We start from the raw sequence: 15516 nt of genomic DNA, 5'->3' as shown, positions 1-15516 counted from the left end.
CTCAGCTGCTGGTGGGCTGCAGCTGGCTGACACTTATGGCATATTTATACATAAAAAGCAAAACAGAAATGGATTATAATGTTATATACAGAAACTGGAAGACTTATTAAATACCTACTTCATACCTTATTCCTACCAGCCACCTCCTATATTTCCTTGGTGAACACAAAACTTACACAAAACTTGTTTCCTGTACTTTTTTCTGGCATATACATATTTTAAAGTCTTACATTAATCCCTATGGTCTTGTGCTGGGTTTTCTTGCTGTAGCCCTGATCACTTATCCAGATATGCTTTTGTATTTCATCCTGCCCTTGAGAGCAAGCAAAATAATCCTGTCTTAGCAAGTTACACTCCTTAAAATTAACATTTGCTTTTCAGTCACTTCTAACTGCAGTGAATGTAAGGTTTAGATGTAGGGAACCCTTTTGAGCCTGCAGGACACCAGATGAGGAGTTACCACTGGCACAGACCCTATGTGAGGCCTGTCAGGAAACCGTGTCTTTAAATTAACAGAAATAACAGATATGATGGGGCTCAGGTTAAAAAACAAACAAACAAACAAAAAACCAAATAACCAAAACCACAAGAAGGCAGGAAGAGAAAAAAATTAAGCAAAGTAGAAGGGCCACACTGTAGCTAACTGATATTCTCCATGATCCATAACAGCATCATCCCAAAGAATTCCCATTATTGTTTGTTCACTGAGAATATTCTTGAGTGTTCAAAGCACTTTTCCTTCCATTCCTTCTCCCCAGAGCAGGAATTCCATCACGATTAACAGGCAAACAGAACAGTCCTCATGCTCAAGCAATGAGCATTCCAGGCAACAACCCAAGGAAATACTAAAAATGGTGATTTCAGGAAACTTCCTTTTGCAAAGCTGCCAGTTTCCCTAAATTAAAAAAAAAAAAAAAAAAAAAGAACATAGTTTCACTTTAGATTTCTTCAGTACTTTGCAGGCCTGGACAAAGCCTGTGATAAATCTGTAGCAGCTTCAACAGTTTAAGACAGCCTCAGCAAAGATGTTCAGTCCTTCACCTTCAGACCTCAGACTGAGTTGAGACTCAACACGGATTTTTAAAATTGCAAGTTTCTCATTTTAATGAAGTTAAATCTCTCCAGTCTAAAATGAAAGAGGTTCTGCACACTCAAAATCATGAATGCCTCATTGTTTATGCTACTGTACCCAGGCTGTCTCTGTTCGACAGCTTTGTATTCTGCAGCTCTGCCAAGCCAGCCAGCACATTTCCCCTCTTTGTGTGTTCGCACTGCCCTGTGCACTGGCTGCAGCCGGCTGCCTGTCTTTTTAAACAGAGCCAGCTGCCAATGCAGATGTTCCAGTGAGTACGTGCAACACGTGCTCCGGGCGGAGCAGCAACTTCCTAAAAACGGGAAGGGTCAGAGCTCTGCTCCTACAGCAGCCACAAAGCTGGGAAACCTCCAACCCCACTGAAACCTGCAAGGAATGGGGTGTCACCCACCGTTTGGGGATCCCAGTGTCCATCCCCATCAAACCCCTCATTTGCCAGAATAAATTAAAAACGTGCGGCCTTTGTTTCTCTTCATTGATCTGGTTCATTGCCTCGACATGGTCGAGAATTCACATTTCACTTTAACTCACAGCGTTTCTGCCTGACTTGCTTGGAAGTGCGTTTTCTCGTTCTGTCTTTCGAGCAGAGCTCTGGATACAAAGCTTTCCTGTGAACATCCAAGACACATGAGGAAGTTTGTTCCTCTATTTACGACACAGCGGGACACAGTTTGATAGAAAGAACTTCCTTTCCCGCATAGTCTCCGTTGTGCTAAGTCAGTAAATTGCCACGGGAATTACGGGAAACCCTTCCAGGCCTTTTCGATCGGTGCAGGGACCCGGGCAGGAGACACAGAACCTCAGCCCTGGGCTGGAGCTGCCCGAGGAGACCCGCGGATACAGCAGCAGGAGCGGGGCAGGGTGCGGGGTGGAAACCGGGTTTCCCGGAGCTGAGGAGGCTCGGAGCAAGAGGGCTCCCGGTAACGGGAGGGGCCCGGAGCCGGCGGAGCCCTGAGCAAGGGGGGGTTGGAAGCCGGGGGGGGTTGGAAGCCAGAGCGGTTGGAAGCCGGAGGGCTGGAAGCCGGGGGTCCCAGCGGTTCCAGGGGGTCCCGGCGGTTCCGGGGGGGTCCCGGCGGTTCCGGGGGGTCCCAGCGGGCCGGGCCGTGTCTCCCGGCCAAGCCCCCCTCAGGGGCGGAGAGCGCGGCCGTCGCAAAGTGCTGCAAAGCGCCGCCAATCGCGGCGGAGCTGCCGCAGGGCGCGGCGGCGATGGCGGCTTAGGGCCGGTGCGGCGCGGCGGGGCCGGGACCGGGAAGGGCCGGGCCGGGGCTCCCCCGCCGCCGCCCATGTGGCTGCAGCAGCGGCTGAAGGGGCTGCCGGGGCTGCTGTCCAGCAGCTGGGCGCGGCGCCTGCTGCTGCTGCTGGTGCTGTTGCTCGTCGCCTACTGGTACCTGGGCGCGGCGCGGGTGCGCGGCCTGGGGCGCGGGGCCGAGCCGCGGGGCCCCGCCGCCCTCTGCGTTCAGGCGGCCGCGGGCGCCTGGCGGGCGCAGACCCAGCGCGGCGATGCGCTGCCGCTGCCTGAGGAGGCGGCCGGGGCCGCGGGGCTGGCAGTGGCGGGCAACGGGTTCCTGCTGCTGGACGTGTCGGCCGGGCGGCTGTGGGTGCGGCCCGCGGGGCCCGGCGCGGGCCCGGCGCTCGCCACCGAGTACCCGGCGCTGCTGCGGCTGAGGGCGCTGGGCGGGCGCGGCGAGGCGCGGGCGGCGCTGGCGGCGCTGCGGGACGGGGCCGTGCGGAGGGTGCGCTGCGTGCAGACCGGGCCCGGCGCCGGGGACTGCGTGACGGTGCGGGAGGAGGTGGTGGCTCACCGCAGCCGGCCGCACCTCTACCTGCAGCGCATCCGCATCGCCAACCCCACCGAGCGCCTGGCCGCCTTCGAGGCCTCGGCCCCCGCCGCCTCTGCGCTGGGCGGGCGCTTCGCCAGCAGCCTGGAGAAGGTGGAGGAGCGGCAGTTCTTGCTCTCCTCCGGCCGCCTGCCGCTGGCCGGCAGCCCCAAGATTGTGCTGGTGGTGGTGGCTGCCAAGAAACTCGTGAGCCGGGTGCAGGTCGCGCCCAAGTCGCACTTCGATGAGACTGTGCTCTCCGTGGTGTACACCTCGGAGCCCATCGAGGTCTCCAGGCTGGAGGAGACCTTCAGCAAGCTGAGGGAGGCAGCGAAGAAAGAGATGCTGGAGGTGATGCAGATGGGGGTGGAAGATCTTTTCCAGGAGCACCAGCAGACCTGGTCTGACTTGTTCATTTCAGGTAAGGAAAGGGATGCCCAGCTTCCATGGGGTTGCTTTAGAGGGTGGCTGGAAGCTCAGTGGTTGCTGTAAGGTCTCATTAGGGCTCTGGTCTTCCTGATGGGTTGTGGGATGGTAAAATAGTGTTCCTGGTTTGGAGCCCAGCTTGCCTTACAAAGTGGAGTACACCTGACTATGTACAGGAAGTGATAGAAGAAGATTTGTAATTGTTATTCTGTGTGTGCTGATTTTCGTGGCTTCAGGAGCTTCACTGATTTGCCCTGCATGTCAGTTGGAAGTAAAGTTGACTTTTAGTGATAGCATAAAAGATTCTGCCTGGAAGTTAAGAGCTGTTCTACAAAGATGCTTTTTCTTACAATTTTTATGTCTTACATAAAAGAGTAGCTGATGAAATAATGTAGAACTTGCTATTTTATAAAAAGATTATGTTTTTTTGTCAGATCATTCTTGCAGAGTTATGATGACAGGCCTGTAAGGCATCTTTGTATTAAATTAGCTTTGTCTTTATTGGGAACTTGGTTTTCAAATTCCCAAATAGAGAGAGTATTTTCTTAGACAAACACAAGGGAACATTTCACTTTGGTGTTTTATGGACAGAGGTTTCTAAGATGTCATAAGGAACACCTGCATGCTGAACATTAATGTGCATGTTTGATCTTCTTTTCCTCCTAGTTAATTTCTGACTATTGGTTGTTTTCTTTTGCTGCAGGGATTGAAATGAGAAAGATCACAGATGCACATACCCCATCCAGTGAGACTGTCAACATGACCCTCTACTATGTGCTGTCAACTATGCCAGCCCCCCTGCTGGACCCCCTCATTGGTGGTGAGGACAGGGAGAAGATTGAAGCCAGCCTGAACTATGCTGACCACTGCTTCAGTGGCCACGCCACCATGCACGCCCAGAACCTGTGGCCACCAAAGCTGACCAGTGTCAGCCAGATCCTGCAGCTCTCAGACCTGTGGAAGCTGACTCTCCAGAAACGGGGGTGCAAGGGTCTAGTGACAGCTGGGGTCCATGGACTCATGCAGGGAATGGTGCTTAGTTTTGGGGGTCTGCAGTTCACAGAAAACCATCTTCAGTTTCAGGCTGATCCTGACGTGCTTCATAACAGCTATTCCTTACGTGGGATCCATTACAATAAGGACTTGATCAATTTAGCTGTTCTCCTGGATGCTGAAGGAAAGCCCTTCCTGCATGTGTCTGTGAAGTTCCAGGACAAGCCTGTCAGGCTGTATGCCTGTGAGGCAGGCTGTATGAACGAGCCCGTGGAGCTGACCTCAGAGGCACGAGGTCACACCTTCCCTGTCATGGTGACTCAACCCATCACACCACTGCTGTATATATCAACAGATTTGGTCCACTTGCAGGACCTGAGACACACACTCCACCTAAAAGCTATTCTAGCTCATGAGGAACACATGGCCAAGCAATACCCAGGCTTACCCTTCCTGTTCTGGTTCAGTGTGGCCTCCTTAATTACTTTGTTTCACTTGTTTCTGTTCAAACTCATCTACAACGAATATTGTGGGCCAGGAGCCAAGCCTCTCTTCAGGAGTAAGGTATAAGGCTGCTGCTTTTGGCTGCTATCCATTGAGTGTTGTCAGCCTGTGTCAGCTGTGCATGGGCAGGCTCTGTCTTGGACTGTGATGATTTTCAGTCTCTCTTGAAAGAAGTGATCTGTAACCTCTTGTCGCAAGGAGGAGGATTAGGGCAGGGATTGGAGCAGTAGGGCTCACAATTGTTAGAAAAGATAAACTCATAGTCTGTCCTTAGACATTTGTGAGGCTGCAGGTGAAGGCAGATACAGCTTTCTGTCCTTTTCCCACACATCAGTGTAGGACATTGCTTGTTTCTAGGCCAGCAGTTGCCGTTGTAATGAGATTCTGCTTCTTGTTATTCAGTACCAGAAAGCATGTGAGAGAGCTGCTGTGCTTGTCTGTACTGCTGTGTGGAGACTGCACACCTGCCTGCCTGCTCTGAACGTGTGACATGTCACACAGGAGCACCCACAGGCAGGCTGCTGTTCTGAGCTGAAGGTGCTGACCTGCTGGGGCGTGTGGTACATGTTCCTGTTATAGACACTGTGCAGTCCTCCATCTAACCACACTTACCACCATCATTTTGGGAAGATGCTGAATTGGTGTTTCTCCCAGTCAGACAAAATACAAAGCTGTGTTAGGAAAGTACAGAGTGCTTTTTACTGTGAGTTGAAGATTCTGGCTCCAAGATCTTATGCATCTTACCTGTGTGTAAAGAATTTCAAGTTGGTTTGAGTTGCCTTGGAAAACTTATTTGCTGTAAAATCTTAGCACAGAATAGACAGTAGATGGTGAGTTCTGCTCTTAGTACTGGGACTTTCTGTGTATTGATATGAAGTGGGTATGCAAGACCAGACTGGATTTGCTGTGTGAGCTAGTTGTGCTGTTCAGAGTTCCCTCCTGAGGTCTGAACAGAATTAAATGTAGGTTTTGTTTAAAAAAAAAGATGATAGTTAAACAGAGCTGTCAGAGGAAAAGTTCTAGCTATAGATTGTACTTCTATTCTAAATTATAAAATCAAATTCAATTTTGGATAGCTAAGGCTGAACAGAAGATATTGAACTAAACTTGACAGCTGGTATGTAAGGGATTTTTAAAGTGAGTTAGAAATTGTCCTGTCAGTTCACTGGTTTTGTCATTTTGAGCCCTGGAGATGAAGCCTGATCCCAAGCAGGTCTGAATACCTGTGATCCAATAAAAGATTGAGTGGGAGGTGCTTATAGCCAGACAAACTAACCTAGGAAGAGGTAGGATAGGAATGTATATCAGACAACTGCAGTTAGAACCCTCTGATCATGATGAGAGCCTCAGTGCAAAGGAAGGAGGGGCTCAGGAGGTGATGTCAGTTATTGTGTAACAGCTGTGCCCTGACATGTGCCTGGAATGTGTCCTTGGAATTATGTCATTTTGTCCTTTCACTGTTGTCTATCCAGTTGCCTTTGTCATCTCCAAGACTTGCCTTCTGCCTTTTCCCAAGTGACTTGTTGACCATTGCTGCAGGTGACTGTCCCCGACTCTGCCCGCTGAAGTGCCCAGAGGCCCAGGGCTGCCCTGCCACCTCCTCCTCCTGGGCACTGCAGAGCAGCAGCTCTGCTGCCTTGTCTTAGTTGGACCTACTTCAAATGAAGGTGATGCAGAACTTGATTCCAGAAACAGGGAAGAAGTGGAAGCCAGCTGAAGCTCAGAATCTGTAGCAGTAAGCAAGATAGATGGTCTTGAAATAACACCCTGTTCCATTAACTGAATGGGAACATCCCCACATCCAAGTGAACTTAGTCCTGCTTTCAGCCTCCACTTGCACAGACACCTGACAATTTTGCAGCTGAGAACAAGGACCATTTGAAAGCAACAATCCTTTTGTGCCTTGCTATTACAGGAATCTGAGACTTGGAAGGTGTGGTGATTCAATAGTTAATCCCAGAAGCTTGTAACAGATGTTTCCTTTCCCTGTAAGGTATTCACTTCCCTAGAAGTAATCCATTTGGTGAAAATACTTGAAGATATACTAAGTCCTTTGATATTTTGATCTGCTTTTTTTTTTTTTTTTAATTCTACAGAAAAATAAAGGATGATGATTCTCTTCTGAGAGTTAACTAGAATAGTGTAACTTCCTTTCTGGTATACAGGTTTTAATTTATTGCTTGGGGGGAGGGGAAGTATGCTAATTTTTCCTCCACTTCAGTAACAGTCAATTGAACTAGATATCTAAGTTCTGTAACAGGCTCTTCAGCCTTTATGACTGCAAAATCAATTTAATGAAATTGTTTTCTGGATGTACACTTGGAAATGCTGATCTAGGTTTCCTATTCTAAGCCTATTGAGACTATGTGCATTGATTTGTTTTGGCTATGGGGGAAGACATCCCACTTTCTAGTGACTTACAGGTTGTTTGGTTTTAAAATACCAAAGCTGTTGTTTCTAAATAAATATCTTTCAGTCTAATCTGATTCCTGAAGTGCAGTTGGGTTTTTTGTTGGTTTTGTCTCTGTTCTCTCCTGCCTTTGGTCCCCACCCAGTTTAGATAAGCAGAGCCTTATGTTCCATCTGTGGCCAGAATTGACTGCAAATACAGTGTGAAAAACAATATATAAATGGATATAAGACAATTTGGAAGGCACAGCAAGTGGCAAAAACACACAGGGTAAAGTTCATTCCTTGCTCAGTATAACCTTGTTCTATCCTGAGGAATGAAGTCCAAGCTTTGCTTTGATGAGCACAGAAACAATCCCAGGGAGCATCAGGCAGCAGATTTAACAGCCATCCAGCAAGTAATGAATTTGGCACAGTTGGTGGTCCCAAGGAAAAGCTGGGTCAGGATTTAACTTTAGATTTTCAAAGGGGTTACTGTCAGGTTTCAGACAAAAAACATCCCTCAGGAAAGCAGATTTCAGTGTCTGTAACTTTCCTGTAGACTATTCCATTTACCAATCAGTGTAGCAGAGCTACTGCCCTTCAGGGGAATAAAGACAGGGCAGTAACAGAGTGCATTGTAAGTTGTACACAGGTACATTGTGTGTTGAAGGAGATATTTACTGTTATATTTTAACAGAACATACCAGAAACTCCTGTTTCTTACTGAAGTTCCAAGAGCTTCTGAAACATCTGGCATGAAGATGATAAGAGCTTCCAGGGGGCTCTTTCCAAGCCACCATGGTATCAGCTGGAGGCTGAGCAGAATTGCCAGCAGCATGACACCCACGGAGTCCAAGGAAAACTGTTTAGGCCTGAAAAAGATGGATAAGCTACCATCACATAAAGCATGAACAAAAAAAAAAAACAAAAAAACAACCCACAATGGATTTGAGAGTGTTTTACATTAAATATATTAGGATTCCTATGAGCATTTCTTCCATAACAAAAGAACTGAATTCCTCATGAGGAAGGGGGAAAAGAAACAGGGTTTCTCTACAGTATTCAAGAGAGCAGAAGGTTATATTTGTGAAATACAGAAATGCTTAAAGAACTAAACAAAATTCCACATTTACAAGCACAACGAACAAAGTTAAAATAGTAACTGACCATCTGAAATTTATACTTTTTTAAAACAGTGAAAATTATAGTGACATGGAAGTTAAACTGAGCAGCACAACATGTTTAGCTTGTAAATTCAGATACTAAGAAAAGTGCCAGCAAATTAATGGAAAAAAAAAATTAGGATCTCAATTCTGCACTGTTAATCCTGGTTTCTGCTTTTGTTAGATAATAAATACAAGATGCCAGAACAGGGTTTGGTTGATCCAATTTGCAATTCAAAATGCAGCTTTCTGAAGTGCTATTGTCTGAGTAGGAAAATACATTCTTGAGAAGCAAACAAAACAGCAAAGCATTCTATATTTCTGCCTTGCACATGTGTGCTCCAGGCATCTTTCCTCCAAAACAGTACCTACTGCTGAATGGAAGCTCTGGAAATCAGGGATTTTGCTGCTGGTTAATCCTGACATTAAACATTAGATTTATTTCAGCATTTTTGAACCCCTGGGTTGGTGTCTCTGTACAACACAGCTCCGGTTGCAAAACTGGCATTATGATACTTGTTTCCATTCTAGTAAGTTTGTTCCCTACAGGTCCTGGCTTAGGGGATGGAGATACTTGTTTTTCCAATAACTAGCAACAGTTTTTCAATGGTTGGTGGTTGGAAAGGTGTTAGAGGATGGAAAATTCCTGTAGTAGAAGATAAAAAGAAAAAAAGGGATGGGTAAGCACTGATGTCTAGTCACTGATCTGAAATGTCAGTAATGAATTAGGACACTTCCTTTTGTGGCAGCATCTCCAGAGGGGTGTAAATTCCTGCTCCTGCCTGCTTGGTCCTGTGGGTGAAAGTGCTTTTCTCTTTTCCATACCAAGCTGACAGTGTGTTTAGCACAGGCCAGCCCTGCTCTGGGGTGTGCACAGGCTCATTTGCAGTGCTGCAGGAGCCCTGTGCTGCTGATCTAACAAAGGGAAGTAGAAAGGAATGGAGTCTGACTCACCACAACACACCAGCATTTCTGCACCATCATGGACAGCTGCTCCTCGTATGACTTGAGGTCTGCTCCACTTCAAAGTGGTTGCAGTCTGGTTCACTGAAGAAGTCTGGCATGCAACTTGGTCTGGGAAAGAAGATACAAGTTTTCAGTCAGTACAATGCTGTAGATTCAGTTACACACAAACAAAACAAAAGCAGAGCCCAGACCAAAATAAAATCCCAAGCAGTTGTAGAAATACACAATAACTAAGGTAGGAAGGGAACCTCTAAAGACCAAGTAATCCAACCCCACCAACACATCTGAATTTATCACTGTCTGAATATATCAGACACTGCTGACACACCAACAAGTGTTAGAATAATTAATTTAACATTTTCCTTCTGTGAACACCTTCGTGGTGAATTTTCAAGGCAATGGAAATGCCAACAGCTGCTACAAATAATAAGTAACTAATGTGGAATTTTTTTTAACCAAGTTGTTTATATAGCCTGGATCCAAGGTCCACATAAATGGGGAATTTTTAGCAACTTATGTATATAAAGAATTATCCCACAGTGACACAAGTTTTCCATTGGCATTGCAATAGCTCTGCATTTTAAGTCATATGTCCCAGAGATAAAGGACACCATATAAAATGGTGTGGAGTTGAGCCTGCAGCACCCAGGAGCTGGCACCATGCTTGCAATCCTCTTTGCTGTGTTGACTCTGGCACCTGCAGGTACGTGTCCAACTTCTGCTTTAGTTCTAAAAGGAAAAATTAATTAAAATCTAAAACCAAATTTCCTTTTTTTTAGACAAATTGAACATTCTGCGTGAAAGAAAAAAAATTAGCATAGGATGATCATTACAAGGGTCTCTTGAAAGAGTAACTGGGTGCTGTGCTATTTCATATCTTACAGATATTTTTTTAAACCCACTTTCAAAACACACATCCTATTTGTATGTCTTCTAGCATTTGGCTGTGGGGTTCCTGCCTACCCCCCTCTTGTGTCCAGAGTTGTTGGAGGTGAAAATGCAAGACCATACAGCTGGCCCTGGCAGGTTGGTGCTTTCCCTCTAACACCTGGGGCTGTGCTATCTGCACAGCACAACTGAACAAAACCTCCTCTTAAATTCCATTTGATGCATCTTGCCTGACATTTCTTAGGTTTTGATTCTTCTGTTCTGATCAGTCCTAAAGTTTCCAGTCTTTTTAAGAAAGCTCTGGATGTGCTGCATTTTGCTGATAATGCAGGCTCTTGTTTAAAGCCAAGTAGACTTGGGCTATTTAAGCAAGGTGTATTTTAAAAATCAAGCTTTGGATGATAGGGAAGGAGACAAAGCCTTTCTGTGGCCAGGAGTTGGAAACTTCACCAACCATCAACAAGTTGTGTTCTGGGTGCAGGAACAAAGAATAGGATGAGAAATGAGTAAGCAAAAGGCTGAGCCTTTCTTGGTTCCTTGTCCCAGGCCTCCCTTCAGTACAATTCCAATGGCCAGTGGCGTCACACCTGTGGGGGAACCCTCATTGCCACCAACTGGGTACTGACAGCTGCCCACTGCATCAGGTAAGCAATGCAGAGAAATAAGCAGCACACAAGCAGAAAGATGAGTTAAAACTCTATCAATTCCAGCTCTCCCTTTCTCAGTTGAAAGCTCTGAGTTGCACATCATATGTTTTGATTAAAATCAGGAGAATGACATTGCTTTATTTTCTTACTGTAAAAGGGGGGGAAAACCCAGTTACCTGAATTATATACTCTTCATTTTCCTTGAACAAACTAGAAACATCCTTCTGTTTTCAAGCTGCTATTAAAATTCAGCTGTGTTGCCCTTTTCTGTAATATATGTGTCAGTGAGATCCACAAATTAACTAATCAATCCACTCCCTGAAGAAATAATCACAAACATTTTGAATATACCAATCATTTCCAATAAACTCTTCTTATTATGTGGCAGTGTAACAAAGAAATTACCAGGTACAGCAATGTTTCTAAAAATACAATCCCATTTTGCTCTGGTAGCATATGGTTATTGTAACATTAAGTTGTAGCAAATGTCATAATATGAAGCATGAAGGATTGGCTGCATGTTATTATTATAAATCCTACATATTATATCTATCACACTGTTGGTTATTATTGAAGTTATAGCTGTCAAAAAAGGTCCAAATTGTTACTGCATTGAAGAATATGAGCTGAATCCTGCAAAGATTGGAGGCACCTTGAGTTTGTTAATGAAACCTTGAGCAGGAGTGGAGAGAACAGCTTAGAGATTAATTGATTATGAAGTCTAGAACACAATCTTTGCCCTTAGCAAATCCACTGGCTCAGCTCCAGACAAACCATGCCCATGATGAGAGATTGCAGTTGAGGATGCTCTTATTGAATCTCTCAGGAGCCAAAGATGCAGATAACTCATAACATAACTCAGTGTTCATCCTTTCCTTGCCCAGTTCTTCTCTGACATATCGAGTGTTTCTTGGAAAATACAACCTGGCAGCTGAGGAAGAAGGATCAATTGCAGTTTCTCCAGAAAAGATAATTGTTAATGAGAACTGGAATCCAGAGGATCTTGCAAATGGGTAAGCTGGCAGAGGTATTTTTTCAGTTTTTAGGTGAAGGGTAAAATCCAAACTGGCTGAATCCAACCCACCTGGATTTATGGCAATTAAATTCATGTAGAGCCTCCTGTTACTGCGTCCAGTTTGAACCTTCCCCTTCAAGAGAATACAAAGCAATTAGCAATATTAATTTCTTATTGATTAATAGTGTTTCCAGAAGCCATTTTGCATGTTCATGCTTAGGTTGGAAGCTGTTCCATGCAATGATATCTCTTGTACAATGAAAGGGAATGAAGCATTTTATACAACACTCTTTGAAGCCCTCCTACCAGCAGCACAGATACAGAATTATTGACCATTAACATCCATAGGAGTAACAAAGAAATCCCCTCAGTTCCAGCCCTTGGACTGAGTCCTAACATATGCTTGGTTTTGGTGAACAAAATCTATAAAAGACAACTTTCTGCCTTGAGGAAAACAGGCAGTTCTGCAGGGAGCAGCCTGCCAGTCCATGGATTTCCCCATTGCTTTAGGGTGCAGGAATCTTTGCTGCTTGTGCACTGGCCTTTGCTCCCTTCTCTTCTGAACAGTCCAAGTGTAACTGCTGAGCACTCAGGCTACTGTGCCTAAATCCACTTTGCAAACATTTTTACCTTCCCTTTCTCTGCCCCTCTCTCCACATGTGTGTGTCACCACAGGTATGACATTGCTCTGATCAAACTGTCTGAGCACGTCACCCTGAGTGACAAGATTCAGCTGGCCTGCCTGCCCCCTGCCCAGAGCATCCTGTCCTCCAACACTGCCTGCTATGTCACTGGCTGGGGAAGGCTGCAGAGTGAGTACTTGGCTATTTGCAAAACCATGGAAGAAAAAAAAACTTTCAGAAGTGCCTTCTCCTCTGAGATTGATGGCAAAGATATTGATGGTGCTCAGGATCCCCTCAAAGCTCAGTGTAGGGAGGTAGTTTATTATATTTGTCTCCACTCACACACTATGATTTTTCCTTTTCAAGCTTATTTTCCTTTTAACAGAGCTGGTAATGCACCTGAGAGGCCTTTATTGAGGTTTTAGGGGCTATTGTAATGTAAATATGAATAGTGTGCAGACAGGTGCATTTGCTAATCCCAACACACCTGCTGAATGTCTGAACACACATAGGGGAATAGATGTGAAGAAAATCTCAGAGAGTTGAGTAGAGGTATCAACTTGGCTCAAGGAGCAATTCCTTGAGAGATAAGTAAATTGCAAACTCCTGGAAAAAGACTAGCAATTTATTTCTCTACAATGAGACATTTTTTTAATGGAATGCAAATGTTTAGTAAGTTAAGGTGAATATAAAAGAATGGAACTAAGGGACATTCATACCTGTAACAGGTTCTCCTTTAATATAGCTCCTATGGAGTGTTTTACCTGAAGTGATGGTACACAGATCCCAAGAGAAATTTAGCAGAACAGTTTTATTATTCCTTCAGTGCCAGCTGGCACCATGACTCTGAATTTCTGTTCTCTCTCAGCAAATGGACCCCTTCCTGATGACCTGCAGCAAGGCCTTCTGCTGGTGGTGGATTATGCAACCTGCTCTGAACCTTCCTGGTGGGGAAGTATAGTGAAAACCACCATGATTTGTGCTGGTGGGGATGGAATCATCTCCAGCTGTAACGTGAGTCCACTCTCAGGGCTTGGGTTTAGACAAGCAACCTTGATGGGAAGGTGTCCTGGTTTGGAGGACAGATGTTTGCCAATAAAGGCAGGAGCTTCTCTTTGAAATGGAGAATGTAAACCCCCTCCCTCCAAATTATTATAATTTTGAAATTAAGGGGCTCTCAGGCAAAGATATGGGAATTAGGAATAACAGTTCTTCACTAGGAAAATTAAAATAGAAATACCTGCTAGTTAGGGTGGTTGTAGCAGTCCAGATGAAGTGGTCTTGAAGCAGTGATCCTGTAGAAATCCTGGCAGTGATCCTGGTAGCTCTTGTCTGGAATCCAGTGGAAAGAAGGTGCCTTGGTGTCCAAAATCTCAGTTTTTATCTGGGTAGGAAAGGCTTGGCTCCTCCCCTGGCTGGAGCATCTCCCAGTGGGATGGAATTTTATCAGTCATGCCCTGGGACTCACTGGCCATGAACAGGAGATATCTCCTGGAGGGAGGATGGGCTGTGGGAAGATAAAGATGATTGCCCAGCTGGTTTAAAGATGGCCCATTAACAGGAGATATCTCCTGGAGGGAGGATGGGCTGTGGGAAGATAAAGATGATTGCCCAGCTGGTTTAAAGATGGCCCATGAGCAGATAATGTGTGCCAGGAGATCAGGGGCACTGCCCCACCCGGCTGCAGCAGGTGGGGACAGAATCCACATTTCTGGCCACATCCTGCATTGCAACCCAAGACAGAAGGAAAGGTTAAAAACCCCACAGAGGAGCTGCTCTCACTGTGGCTGTGTTCCCCTTCCTCCCAGGGGGACTCTGGGGGCCCACTGAACTGCCAAGGGGCTGATGGCAGGTGGGAAGTGCACGGAGTCGTCAGCTTTGGCTCTTCCCTTGGCTGCAACTACTACCACAAACCCTCTGTGTTCACTCGAGTCTCTGCCTACAACAGCTGGATCGAGCAGGTGAGGCCCTGGGAGGTGCTGAAAGTGCCTCCTCTGAAACAGATATCCAATTTTTTCCACTTATTTAAATAAGTTGTGTTAATAGGAATGCGTTCTCCCTTTATCCTAGAGCTTTATTGTAGTCATAAGGATTTGCTGTATATTTCAGAGGTGATCACTCAAATTTGCATTCATCAATACACTGATTGTTGCAATTAAAAGGTAGCACATGTAGCTCAAGTCTGGAATGCCAAACATCTTTTAATTTAATATAAACTTGGAGAAGCAAAAATCTTAGTTATTTAAGTCCTGTGACTTGAACATAACACACACTGTTCACAAATTTCTGTGTCTCATGATCTGATTTTTCATTTGTTTTACATTTTTGCAGGTTATGGCAAACAACTAATCTAATAAGAACTGGATGAGAGATATCAAGAAGGAAAGCAGTTTGAATAAAGTCATAATCATGCCACCTTTGATCACAAATAACTGGGAAATTATGCTTTTAACAACACAAGTATTAAACAAAAAAACAGTGAAATAAACATTATTTTTTGCAAGATGAAAGCAAAATGTGTCTCTGTCATTCTTCCTGTCTGTTGGCAAGCCCCAGAGCCTGTATTTGGGGACAATGCTGGATATTCTTCCCTGCCTGGACCTCACCAGCCTTACCTGAGGGAAGGTGCTGTGGAGGGAGGGCAGTGGGAAGAGTCAGAGCATCACCAAACACCTCGGGGGGCTCGGGAGGAGGGTCCAGAGAGGCAGTTCCAGGACCCTGTGGGTGCTCAGAGCCAGCAATGCCCGGAGGGGAGGCAGCAGAGGAGCCGGCAGGTCCTGGCAGGTGAGTGCTGCAAAATGCTTTTACAGAGAGGTTTTAGCACCTGAGATCCCTGAGCCAGCAAAGGGAAAAGCAAGATCCAGCTCTGAGGACAGACCTGTCTCCTCCACGGCTAGTTTTGAAGTCATTTCAGGTGAAAACTCACGCTGGCACCAACGGGGATTTTTGGAAAAGCAAAGCTGAAATCACCACTTCTAGCTTGGCACCCC

General features: G+C 45.7%; 2 protein-coding genes across 2 annotated transcripts; both read left to right on the top strand.

The window, feature by feature from the left end:
* Window positions 1–1087: 1087 nt before the first annotated feature.
* Window positions 1088–7319, top strand: KIAA2013 (KIAA2013 ortholog). Its single transcript, XM_056508234.1, has 2 exons — window positions 1088–3331; window positions 4040–7319. Exons 1-2 carry the CDS (start codon window positions 2377–2379, stop codon window positions 4897–4899), a joined length of 1815 nt encoding a protein of 604 aa, XP_056364209.1. The 5' UTR covers window positions 1088–2376; the 3' UTR covers window positions 4900–7319.
* A 2542-nt stretch (window positions 7320–9861) lies between these two features.
* Window positions 9862–15042, top strand: LOC130261723 (chymotrypsin-like elastase family member 2A). The gene is made up of 8 exons (XM_056508236.1): window positions 9862–10056; window positions 10291–10379; window positions 10788–10885; window positions 11773–11901; window positions 12579–12715; window positions 13395–13540; window positions 14335–14487; window positions 14858–15042. Exons 1-8 carry the CDS (start codon window positions 10014–10016, stop codon window positions 14873–14875), a joined length of 813 nt encoding a protein of 270 aa, XP_056364211.1. The 5' UTR covers window positions 9862–10013; the 3' UTR covers window positions 14876–15042.
* Window positions 15043–15516: the final 474 nt, after the last annotated feature.

The sequence above is a fragment of the Oenanthe melanoleuca genome, chromosome 21 (genome assembly GCF_029582105.1).
Source record: "Oenanthe melanoleuca isolate GR-GAL-2019-014 chromosome 21, OMel1.0, whole genome shotgun sequence".
Classification (NCBI taxonomy): Eukaryota; Metazoa; Chordata; class Aves; order Passeriformes; family Muscicapidae; genus Oenanthe; species Oenanthe melanoleuca.
The sequence above is the reverse complement of the archived record's forward strand: the minus strand, read 5'-3'. Positions and strand labels throughout refer to the sequence as shown.